This window comes from Schistocerca piceifrons, chromosome 5, assembly GCF_021461385.2.
Source record: "Schistocerca piceifrons isolate TAMUIC-IGC-003096 chromosome 5, iqSchPice1.1, whole genome shotgun sequence".
NCBI classification, from domain to species: Eukaryota; Metazoa; Arthropoda; class Insecta; order Orthoptera; family Acrididae; genus Schistocerca; species Schistocerca piceifrons.
Window position 1 is genome coordinate 181,063,378 of NC_060142.1, and position 13,089 is coordinate 181,076,466.

At 43.0% G+C, this 13,089-nt stretch overlaps 1 protein-coding gene across 3 annotated transcripts in view; it reads left to right on the forward strand.

The window, feature by feature from the left end:
* Positions 1–13,089, forward strand: part of LOC124797986 (lachesin) — an 871,202-nt gene that overhangs the window by 686,360 nt on the left and 171,753 nt on the right. For all 3 annotated transcript variants that reach the window (XM_047261164.1, XM_047261165.1, XM_047261166.1), the window contains exon 6: positions 3,657–3,754. In XM_047261164.1, the coding sequence (XP_047117120.1) occupies positions 3,657–3,754 (98 nt within the window). The remainder of the gene's footprint in view (positions 1–3,656; positions 3,755–13,089) is intronic.

Genomic DNA, 13,089 nt, shown 5'->3' on the forward strand with positions numbered 1-13,089 from the left:
GAACAGTTGACCAGACACTGCGGAGCAAAGGACTCTTTGTCGAACGAGCGCAGACTTCTAAAAAAGTAGTAAATTAATACTAAGCGTGATTAACAGAACCGCACCAAGCCATTTAACCACAACAGCAACAACCACGGCACTGTAATTGTTCAGTAACAGATATATACTTATACTATGTTTTTTCTCAGCGAAGGACGTAGTCGCAAAATTTAATTAATATGGTTCCAGTCCATCGATTTTCACCAAGATGTTAGGGGGCTCCCCTTGATTGTAGGACGCATGCCAGTGCTTACATTTATTACCAACAGGGGATCCCACTGAGCCACTCTTTGTCTGCACGAGATCTGCCAGCACGTGGACAGTCGTCCACACAGCACACTCCATCTGTCACATGCGACACACCGAAAAATTAGTTTCTAGCCTGTCTATGGGGCCAACATGAGAAGACAAGGAAAATAACAAAATACGAAGAAATTTTTATAGATTTTTCTAATCACGGCATTTGACGCAGCCTTCAAATAAATTGTGGTGAACATTGGGAACCTGGCCGGTCAATAAACTCTTTAACAACGACAAACTGGGGGTTCCAGTCATTATCCAGACGCAGCAACTGCAAGACGAACGAGGCCTCCCAGTTCAGTTAACCACAATGAACTGTATTAAGTGCCACGCGGGGTTACCCGAGCGATCTAGGGCGCTACAGTAATGGACTGTGCGGCTGGTCCTGGCGGAGGTTAGAGTTCTCCCTCGGGCATGGGTGTGTATGTGTTTGTCCTTAGGATAATTTAGGTTAAGTAGTGTGTAAGCTTAGGGACTGTTGACCTTAGCAGTTAAGTCCCATAAGATTTCACACACATTTGTACATACACTCCTGGAAATGGAAAAAAGAACACATTGACACCGGTGTGTCAGACCCACCATACTTGCTCCGGACACTGCGAGAGGGCTGTACAAGCAATGATCACACGCACGGCACAGCGGACACACCAGGAACCGCGGTGTTGGCCGTCGAATGGCGCTAGCTGCGCAGCATTTGTGCACCGCCGCCGTCAGTGTCAGCCAGTTTGCCGTGGCATACGGAGCTCCATCGCACTCTTTAACACTGGTAGCATGCCGCGACAGCGTGGACGTGAACCGTATGTGCAGTTGACGGACTTTGAGCGAGGGCGTATAGTGGGCATGCGGGAGGCCGGGTGGACGTACCGCCGAATTGCTCAACACGGGGGGCGTGAGGTCTCCACAGTACATCGATGTTGTCGCCAGTGGTCGGCGGAAGGTGCACGTGCCCGTCGACCTGGGACCGGACCGCAGCGACGCACGGATGCACGCCAAGACCGTAGGATCCTACGCAGTGCCGTAGGGGACCGCACCGCCACTTCCCAGCAAATTAGGGACACTGTTACTCCTGGGGTATCGGCGAGGACCATTCGCAACCGTCTCCATGAAGATGGGCTACGGTCCCGCACACCGTTAGGCCGTCTTCCGCTCACGCCCCAACATCGTGCAGCCCGCCTCCAGTGGTGTCGCGACAGGCGTGAATGGAGGGACGAATGGAGACGTGTCGTCTTCAGCGATGAGAGTCGCTTCTGCCTTGTTGCCAATGATGGTCGTATGCGTGTTTGGCGCCGTGCAGGTGAGCGCCACAATCAGGACTGCATACGACCGAGGCACACAGGGCCAACACCCGGCATCATAGTGTGGGGAGCGATCTCCTACACTGGCCGTACACCACTGGTGATCGTCGAGGGGACACTGAATAGTGCACGGTACATCCAAACCATCATCGAACCCATCGTTCTACCATTCCTAGACCGGCAAGGGAACTTGCTGTTCCAACAGGACAATGCACGTCCGCATGCATCCCGTGCCACCCAACGTGCTCTAGAAGGTGTAAGTCAACTACCCTGGCCAGCAAGATCTCCGGATCTGTCCCCCATTGAGCATGTTTGGGACTGGATGAAGCGTCGTCTCACGCGGTCTGCACGTCCAGCACGAACGCTGGTCCAACTGAGGCGCCAAGTGGAAATGGCATGGCAAGCCGTTCCACAGGACTACATCCAGCATCTCTACGATCGTCTCCATGGGAGAATAGCAGCCTGCATTGCTGCGAAAGGTGGATATACACTGTACTAGTGCCGACATTGTGCATGCTCTGTTGCCTGTGTCTATGTGCCTGTGGTTCTGTCAGTGTGATCATGTGATGTATCTGACCCCAGGAATGTGTCAATAAAGTTTCCCCTTCCTGGGACAATGAATTCACGGTGTTCTTATTTCAATTTCCAGGAGTGTATTTTGAACTATATTAAGTGTCATATAATCTCCCACTTATAATGTTGGATTAACCAGTCTCCTCTATATCGCCGCCAGGTGGGCCTTCACTACGGCAAAGCTCGTTTTTTTTTAATAAACGTATACAGTACCTGTCTCTCTTTCTCTCGCTCTCTCCCCCTCTCTCTCTATCTCTCTGTCTCTCTCCCCTCCCCTTCCCCACCACTCTCTCTCTCTCTCTCTCTCTCTCTCTCTCTCTCTCTCTCTCTCTCTCTCCCCCCCTCCTCCTCCTACATCCTCCCCCCCCCCCCCACTGCAGACAAAAAACACTTACTCCTCTTTCTCATCCTCCTCCTACCCTTCCTCTTCCAATCTCATCCACAACATAATACTTTCTAGACACAATCGCTGCTACATAAATGTAGGAATATTCGTGGTGCACGTTGTGCATCAGAATACTGAGAAGACACGGTCTGAGACGAGGAATACTATGCCCACGCCTCTTTCCACTTGGACGCTCCTCACTATCACGGGTATGTTGGATGCGAGGACGACACGAATTTCTCAGCAGGCGTCTGTGTGCAGAACGATGTGAAAGTCTTCGGCGGTTTACTCGACAGGTCCTTGTGTTGAAATTCGGTGGCTGGAAAACCTCTCTGTTGCAAAGTAACGGCGCGCTGGCTTGCGCACAAGGGTCACGAAATGGTTCTAGTTATTAACGGTCTCTGGCGCCTTATGAAGTTTAAACTTCAGAACACTTTTCACAGGTACAAAATGTACGTCTATTAAAACGAAACTGAATCTGTCTAAAATACATTCGCTTAAAGCATTTAATTTCTCCGATCAGTAGCTCACTGATGTAGTGGCAGACTGCAAATCCAAAGGTATCGGGTTCCATCCTGGTCAGTCCTAGGATTTTTATCTGTCACTTATCAGTTTCTTCACATCTGGTGATGTTTGTTGATATGAAGAATGCCGAGTTGCACTGTGGTACGTATTACACGTTAAATCGTGGGTTTGCCTGTAACTATTTAGGTAAGTCAGTTCAAAGTTCGGCTGAAGGCAACGATATGCCTTGACTTCTTCATACCTATAAACTGACTTACATAGCAAGTTATAGATGGAATCGAACCACATGTATAGACTGTTGCCACAGGTGTAGGAAGCGATAAGTGATGGGAATAAAAAAAACTTCCTGCATGTGAGGATTGTGAACTCGGAACGTTTGGATTTGCCGTCTAACATTTACGCACCAAACCATACTCTCTTGATATGGGGACTAAAAGTTTCCAGTTATTTGGTACTTATAAAACGTGAATGATGAATAGCCCACAGTGAGGACACATACGCATCGATTCGCGCGTTAATGTGTACCCGTTGCTTTGCAGATCCACCTGAGATCGAGGTAGAGCGCAGTTGGGTTCACTCTGGTGAGGGCTACGAAGCTCAGCTCGTCTGCATCGTCCACGGAGAACCGCAGCCGGAGGTTTGTATGACATTATTAGTGTTACTGTTTTGTGTTTTGTCTTAAGTAGACCACATATCATTTGCTGGACTCATGGATACTTTTTCATGATTCCTGCATCATAAGTGTCACAACTGATTTACAAAATTTCTTACTGATTCCTTGTTCCGAATGCCTTTACGTATTGACGAATGCTTTTGCTCTTTCCCCTAAGAGTGCTTCATAAATTTATTCTTTAAAAATGCTTTAAAAATTTATGCAATCTGTGAACACATACTGTAAGAAAATGGTAGAATTCCATATTGCTGATGAATCTTCTTTGTGTTCACAGACATTAGTTGTCTACTACTAACGAGCCAAACTTCCGTTTTCACCCTGAAATATATGTTGGAATTACTACCTTCAGAATAATTGTTACAAGACAGTTTTTATAACGTACTGTTCCGTATGGTATGAATAATAATGAAATTTATCTATTCAGAGCTTTTAGTTTCTTTCGTGAGAAAAACTAAAAATTTCAGTTCCCATGCGTGAAAACTGAGATACACTTTTACTGTACCTACCCAGTTGATATAGCAATGTCAAATTTAAATTGCAGAGCCCTCTTATAAACGGAGACCAACTGATAAAGAGAATCTCCATATAGAGAATTATCTGAAGAATAATCGTCGCGGTGTCTATAGGGTTTTTAAGTTACAAGTACGATAATGCAACGCAAAGTGATCGCGCCATGTTTATACAATTAGGTTAAAGTTATTACAGATGTCGTTCATATTTAAAAACTCATTAGCTTATGGTATTGTTATTTATCGGGCACTCTAATCTAGATATTGGTATCCGTGGGACAAGAGCAGTTACGTGTGTTACTTCTGAGTTAACCATGTTTAGTGACATACAAGGAGCTAAGGTAATATCCCTTCGTTCACAGGTATTCTAACAGCAATGAATTTCTGTATGTACCACAACGGTAGTAACGGTGCATAACAATCGTAATACTTTGTTCTGTAAATATCGATGACAAACCTTCACTCTAGCTTAGTGATATCAGTTGTATAAAGTCTACATGCTGTCCATCATTATATGGACAGGGCGTATATTTTCTTTTCTTGTTGGAACAGTGGTTTATATTTATTTACTTATATTTATTTATTTATGGTTCCACTAATTTATTAACTTCCTTATTTATTCGGACGTTGATACCTGTTCCCATAGTCAACTACGTCAACACGCTTCTAATTAGGTTTATAGCGCCTCTTTGTTACTGTGTTTATTCGTTATTTTTTGTTTTCTTTAACATATATTTTGTTGGCCTGTCATTATATATATATATATATATATATATATACACACACCAAAAACTATTATCATTTTACAATACACTCTCACTGTTATCATGCGTTTGAATGTAGTGGCTATGTTCCATCTTCTTTGTTGGTAACAATGCAGTTGCAGTTTTTCACTGCACGATCTGGCCCAGCAGTTAGTGCACATAATGTACGTTCGGTATGAATGAATTCGGAAAAGACACTCTACAATTCTGACATGAGATGCACCTTTCAAGTTTGTAGTAACATAATGCGTTTCTCCTGTACTGACTACATTTTTTGATGAATATATTCGGCTTTCACCTTTTAGCAACTGGCCTTCTGCAGAGGACATGAACTCGAATAGATAAAGTATCTCCAAAGAGTTCCTGATATCTGAGCTCCCACTCATGCTTAGCTTTGGTATCTGTAAACGTGTCGAATTTATCACCGATTGCGGCCCATAATCTTTGAGGATGGTCAGTGGTCGGAACGTCTAACGATAAATAATTCCTTTACATACATATATATATATATATATATATATATATATATATATATATATATATATATGTATGTGTGTGTGTGTGTGTGTGTGTGTGTGTGTGTGTTGAATACTGGGCAATTATGTTATATAAATCGACATTCTGGATTTCCATAGTTGACCTAAATCGATTAACGGAATGCAGAGATCCTTTCTTTAAAAGCCCACCACCGAAATTACTTTCGTTCTTCATCCTAGCTGAGTGAAATTTCTTTACTGATTTGGCTCGATGGGAAATTAGACCGTAATGTTCCTTACAGTTTATTACCCTTTGCAACATATCTATGTTGTCTGATTCAGAATCAATAATTGTATTCACTTATTTTCAAGAATAGAGATTTCACTATGTAATTATGGTTCCGTGCGCGTAAATATTAGGTACTTTTTCTTAAGGAAAAGCTTTTTTTTTAATTTTTGGATATTACTCCATTTAGGGTAAAAGATCCGTGTTTGTCGTCTTTCATCGGGAGGACCTGCATTATCACATATCGTTGCTATAAAAAATGTTGTCGCTTCTTTCGTTTTAACACTGTTGGATTGTTAGTCAAAGTATCATGAAACAACGCAAGGCAAAGTTGTAATCCTAGTGGAAATCGACACAACTCTCCCTCATCAATAAACAGATCTATAGTCATTCAAGACAAGCGATTTCTATTTTCATTACCTTCACTGAATTATGAGCAACTGATCGGTGTGTATGGCCACTGTTAACAACAATAACACCATCACAGTATACAAGAGGATATATTTGTTATTAGTGAATTGCCTAGCTATTAAAAAATTTGTAAGAGAATTAAAGGATCTGGAAATTTAGCTCACGTCTACTTATAACGAATTTTTATTTGCCCAGCTGATGGACACAATTCACAACGTATCGAAACAGAGCAAGGTTCTCTAAAATCACGACTGAATTTAACAATGCTAACACTGGCAGGGGAGGGGAGGGGGGTGGGAGGGGGTACCAAATTATATGGAAGACTGCATGGAGGAACCCTACAAGGTATCCTTGTATGGGGAGTTCCCAAATTCAAAGTTAATAAGACCAAATCACTAATTAAAATGAAATTGACAGCTCAGGCTTTCTATCAGGACAAGTAAGTACCTAGCTGCTTAAAATATGGATCGCGCTACCACGGACTGCGGCCATTACATTTCGCCAAAATCATCAAAACATGCGTGCATGAGCACCAGATGGTGCCAGGGAAATAAATAGCCACGAATCTTAGTTCTCATTCTTCAGTTCTCTACCTTCCAAACAATTCTACAAGGAGGGACGAGTCGATGCTGTTCTAACGTGACGGACGAGAATATCGCTTATTTCTCGAAAAAAAAAACAGGTGTACGCGGCAGAGGATTCCCACTCTTGGCATAAAAAATGCACATTCACAAACATGAGGCTCCTACAGGCTTGGAGTTGTGTTTCCTCGATTGGTCGGCTTCTTCATGCCGGTCATAGTGGTGGAGGCGACTCATTCTATCAGATACACTAGAATTTTTGGAGAGAAAGCATCCAACTCTCCCATGCTGGCTGGGCGGCGCTGCGGCGATTCGTCCTGTGATATCTGTGCAGAAAATGCGGAAATGTCAAGCTCAGTTATCCTCTGGAGACAGCAGTAACGGCACAGTGTCCTCTGCCTCAGCAAGGACAGGCGTCAGCTCCCCTCACAAAAGAACAGTGCTGGCTACAGCTCCACTTCCGCGAAAACTGTCCATCTCCGTTGGGAGGCTCGACTCTTGGCTTTCTGCTAACAAACAGGTACCTGAGACGACAGCGGGAGCGAACCTTGACAGCGAGAAAAACACAGAGTTTTCCTCCAGAGTAATTATGTTCAGTGCTCAGAATAAAAATAACAACAAAATAGCAGCAGGAAAATGAGACGAGATCGCTTAGCGCATGTGACAGTAATGTCACGAGGGAACTGAAACTATTTACAGTTTCTGATGGTTCAAATGGTTCAAATGGCTCTGAGCACTATGGGACTTAACTTCTGAGGTCATCAGTCCCCTAGAACGTAGAACTACTTAAACCTAACTAGCCTAAGGACATCACACACATCCATGCCCGAGGCAGGATTCGAACCTGCGACCATAGCGGTCGCGCGGTTCGAGACTGTAGCGCATAGAATCGCTCAAAGTCTGTGATGTATTAGTGACCTATATAATAGTTAATTTATGGAAAGATTGTTAACCACTTTGAATATCTCGTATGAGATTGATTTAATCTTTCATCTTCCATATCTTCTAAGAGAACTGAAACTCCACTTGAAAAGACAGTAAGTTTTCATTTCGCTGAAGGCTTCATGGTGATACTGTCTATGTGTACTATTAAAATAGTTTCTCGGCTGGTCCCGACGGAGGTTCGAGTCCTTTCTCGGGCATGGGTGTGTGATTTGTCCTGAGGATAATTTAGGTTAAGTAGTGTGTGAGCTTACGGACTGATGACCTTAGCAGTTAAGTCCCGTAAGATTTCGCACACATTTGAACAAAATAGTTTCTGTGAATGGTATTAATGAGGTTAGAATTTTATTGTAGGTCCTTTTGTGGCTCTCAGTTGAATTATGAATACGGTGTATAATGGGAGCAAGAGATTTTACTACTTCAACGAGGTTCTACAATTTCGATGAGGAGGTCTAAGCCAAATAAGCTTAATTATGCAGCTTGTTCGCTGTTATGCTAATTAAGACCTGTTCAACGTATTTGCCCGAATAATATAATTAAGTTAGTTTAAGTTTACACGCAACAGGGTTCAGGGCTGTTCTTTGAAGTTTACGGAGTGGTTTGATGTATCCCACATCCAGGAGATACCCTAAAGGCAGCACACAGCAAGCCATGTGACAGTCGGAGTAACTTATAGTAATTAGTATCCTGTAGCTGATATATGATGTCAGCATGTGCTTGAAGGAACAAAACAACACTTATACTTGTTAAGAGACGGCTGATGGGACAATGAAATTTTCATCTTACTTAAAATTTTCTCATTTATTGAATATTGTTAACGAGACAGTTTACTGCTAATGTGTTTCTTGATGTTTGTGTATACGATATTTTCCTCCTGAAAGGGATAACGACAGTGACATAACTGTGGTCTTCGTGTTATTGATTAACTCGTCGTAATATTTACCGTGTTCGTCTCTATAAGCAATGGGAGGCTTCAGTTTACAATAAATGTTTTGTAAATTTACTGAAAAACAACAGTTTGTCTGCGGAAGAGGCAGAATAAGTAACTCCATGCGCAGGATCCCGAGAAACTTTCCGGCATCCATATCAGGTATCCGTAACAGGAGACAACAAGCATACGCACAGAAAGGTGCGCCCAGGGTCACGGGATTATCAGCCTCTCAGGATACTATAAGAAGACTTCTTAGAAACCTCAACACTTGATGAGGAAACACTGTTGCTACGAAAATTCTTCAATAAAATCCAAGCACCCACTTCTTGTTATCTGGGTCTTTGGTCCGAAGACTGGTCAAAAAAAAAAAAAATGGCTCTGAGCACTATGGGACTTAACATCTGTGGTCATCAGTCCCCTAGAACTTAGAACTACTTAAACCTATCTAACCTAAGGACATCACACACATCCATGCCCGAGGCAGGATTCGAACCTGCGACCGTAGCAGTCGCGCGGTTCCGGACTGCGCGCCTAGAACCGCTAGACCACCGCGGCCGGCTAAGACTGGTCCTAAGCAGCACTCCATGCTATATTGTTCTATGAATGACAACGATTTACATACAGAGATACTAGTAACCATTCACTTTTCTTACGGTAAAACATTAGTAAACCCAGAAATATGTAAAAATGAGGTAAAATGATCCTCTTACACGGGATACTCACATATTTATTTAAGCAATGGGGTATAAACGTACTCTGAATGATAGAAACAGGAAGAGTGTTATCACATTTGGGGTTAGCGTGCTCACCCATAGATAACATTCAGACATATAAATGTGTCCTTTTCGAATGCGGAAAGTAGACATACGCTTTCACCCCAGAAAAGGCAGCATCCTTCACAAGATCCATTCCTGAATAAAATAGCGCAGTGGTTAGACACTGGACTCGCATTCGGGAGGACGACGGTTCAATCCCGCGTCCGGCCATCCTGATTTAGGTTTTCCGTGATTTCCCTAAATCGCTCCAGGCAAATGCCGGGATGGTTCCTTTCAAAGGGCACGGCCGACTTCCTTCCCCGTCCTTCCCTAATCCAATGAGACCGATGACCTCGCTGTCTGTCTCCTTCCCCGAAACAACCAACCAACCTGAATAAAATGTGATTTTTTAAGCTGCCTCTATAGCGTGTCTCTTTGTTACCTAGAGTTCGCAGTTACTAGATGACTCAGAGCGGTAGTTTTCATAATATACTATAAATGTTGATTAGGTGGAAAATAATTAGTGTAGATATAAGAAACTGTTTGGGACATATTTCTATGTAAACGGCTGTCAAAGTTTACTATCGTCATGAAATTGATGAAACGCTTCTACTTTATTACTTACGCCACGTACGTCTGGGTTGAGGCAGATCCTATGATTTTCTAGGTTGTGACAATTGGTCTTAGAGTAAGACCTGCACCCCACTGTCTTCAATTATTTGTTCTACATATTTTAATTATCTGCTAACCACGAAGTTATCATAGGCAGATAAATGTGAGACCCTGCCATAATCAGCTTAAAAACTGACTTATCCAAGCTGCTGATATGATCAACACGCACAAGAACGGTAAAGAAAATTGACGATCTGTTAGACGACGATCTTATCGATTCAGGTAAAGTAAAGGCAATCCCCACTCCGCCCCAAGAGGTAATTCTGACGTTGCACTTGATAAGGGAAGCAAGACTTGAGAAATGATGCTTTCATAGAATTTGTCGACTTAGGAGAATTATGTACCACCATTTTTCCGTTTTTTTGAGTATGGTTATAGTGTTCGTCCGGTTCAAAATTTGTTCTTAATATATGAGGGCGCGCTGAAAAGTAATGGCTCCGAATTTTTATGTGAAAACTGTTACGGCTTACTAAATAAAAATTTATTAACATTCTATGTCTTTGTTCTTCACATCTACATCCCATGCACACAGACTGCAAATTTGTACGTCAGTCTGGTAGTTTGGCCTCTTGTGCCCCCATTCACGAACAGCATACCAGGTGGTATTTTCCAATAGAATAACACTCGCTAGCAAAAATGGTTCAAATGGCTCTTAGCACTATGCGACTTAACTTCTGAGGTCGTCAGTCGCCTAGAACTTAGAACTAATTAGACCTAACTAACCTAAGGACATTACACACATCCATGTCTGAGACAGGATTCGAACCTGCGACCGTAGTGGTCGCTCGGCTCCAGACTGTAGCGCCTCGAACTGCACGGCCACTCCGGCCGGCCCACTCGCTCACATACCGATGTTGTAATCCAACATACCCTATAGACTGTCGACATATTGCCTTGGACTGCTCGATCACCAGATCTGTCTCCAGTCTAGCACATGTGAGACATTCTTTGACAACTCCGTCATTATCCAGAAACAGCATTAACCATCCCTGTATTGGCCTACCAAATGCGACAGGCATGGAACTCCATCCCACAAACTGACATCCGGCAACTGTACAAGCACCATATATGAATGAATTTTTGCATGCTTGAATTCAGTATTCTGGTATTTACATTGGTTGTTAATGTAACTGTGTGTGTGTGTGTGTGTGTGTGTGTGTGTGTGTGTGTGTGTGTGTATATCTATAACAAAAACATGGATTGAAATACATATGCAGGGTGAGTCACTTAAAACTTGCACCTCCGATATTGCGAAAATCTAAAGTTCTATTGATGTGCGGTTTTCAGAGAATGGATTGGTAGTCAGGGGCTCGTATTGTCAATAAATAAACAGATTGTAATAATACTAATAAGGAGAATTTTTGTGCAAACATACACTTTTTAAATGGAATCATGCCTACTGACATTAACAAACTAAGAGTAGGGTGAATTAGATTGTCATTCTTGTTTGTTGCATGATTCTAGTCCGAGTCGTTTAGGAGATATCGTATTTTGAAAAGTTTCCACACTGCAGTTTGTGCCATTCAACCTGCGTAGTTGCTAGGTATGGTACTGTTATGTTTGCTTACGGTGTGCTTGTGTGTTCCTTCAGTGCAATGCAACTTCATAGTCAGTTAGTGTGTGACAGTCCAACCAGTATGTCATGCTTGGGCAATGGGATTTACCAACGCAGAAAGAGCTGACGTGATCTTGGAGTAGGGAGGGTTAGGAAGATTTCAGCTCGTTCTTGTACATGTCTCTACATCTGTTCTACGTAGATACTCCTCACGCCATCGTAAGGTGCATGGCGGAGGGTACCGTATACTACTGCTTGTCACATCCCCTCTTTTTCCAGTCGCGAGGGAGAAACGACTATCTGTACGCCTCAGTATGAGCCCTAATTTCTAATATCTTATCTCCGTTGTCCTTACGTGCGACGTATGTTGGCGGGAGCAGACTCGTTCGGCACTCAGATTCATAAGCTGGTCCTCTAAATTTTCCCAATAGTGTTTCCCGAAAAGAACGCCACCTTTCCTCCAGGAATTACTATTTGTGTTCCCGAAGCATCTCCGTAACACTTAAGTTTTGCTCGAACCTACAGGTAACAAATCTAGCAGCCAGCCTTTGAATTGCTCCGATGTCTTCCTTACAGCCCGACCTGGTACGAATCCCAAACACTCGAGCAATACTGAAGAATAGGTCGCACTAGCGTCCTATATGCGGTCTCCTTTACAGGTGAACCACCCTTTCCTAAAATTCTCCCAATAAACCGAGGACGACCATTTGCCTTTCCTACCAAACCACATGTGCGTTCCACATCACATCACTTTGCAACGTTACGCCCAAATATTTAAAAGACTTGACTGAATCAACTTGCGCTCTAGTAATACTGAAACCGAACATTACAGGTTTGTTCTTCCCACTCAACTTACATTTTTCCTCATTTAGGGGTAGCTGCCTCTCATGACACCTACTTGAAATTTTATCTAAGCCGTCTTGTATCTTCCTACAGTCACTCAACTTCGACACCTGTGCAACAAGATGTCCCAAAAGACGTCAACCATCTCGGAAATTATTTTCCAACCTCTTCAGCCATTTGTGTCAAAGTGATACTACAACCCTAGTGCTACGTAACAGAAGGAAACAAGGACAACAGAAGAGGGGAAAATTAATGCTCTTGTTTCTGTTGTCAGGCAAGTGACCTGCGGATTCTCTATCGATATAGGTTCCACCCTCATCACATACCTCTCGATCAAGAGCTGCATGGAAACGATTCGTGTTGACTTCTGTACATGGGCATTAAGACAGAATGCTCCAGATGTATCACGTACAGAACCTGGTCTAGTGAAAAAGCTACATTTACCAGTCACGCCAAAGTAAACCGCCTAAAAATGCAGTATTGGTCAGTTGACAATACCCATTGGCTTTGTCGGTTAGAGCGTCGACGTCAACGGTGTGTAAACATGTGATATGGTATAGTGAACCATCAGCTC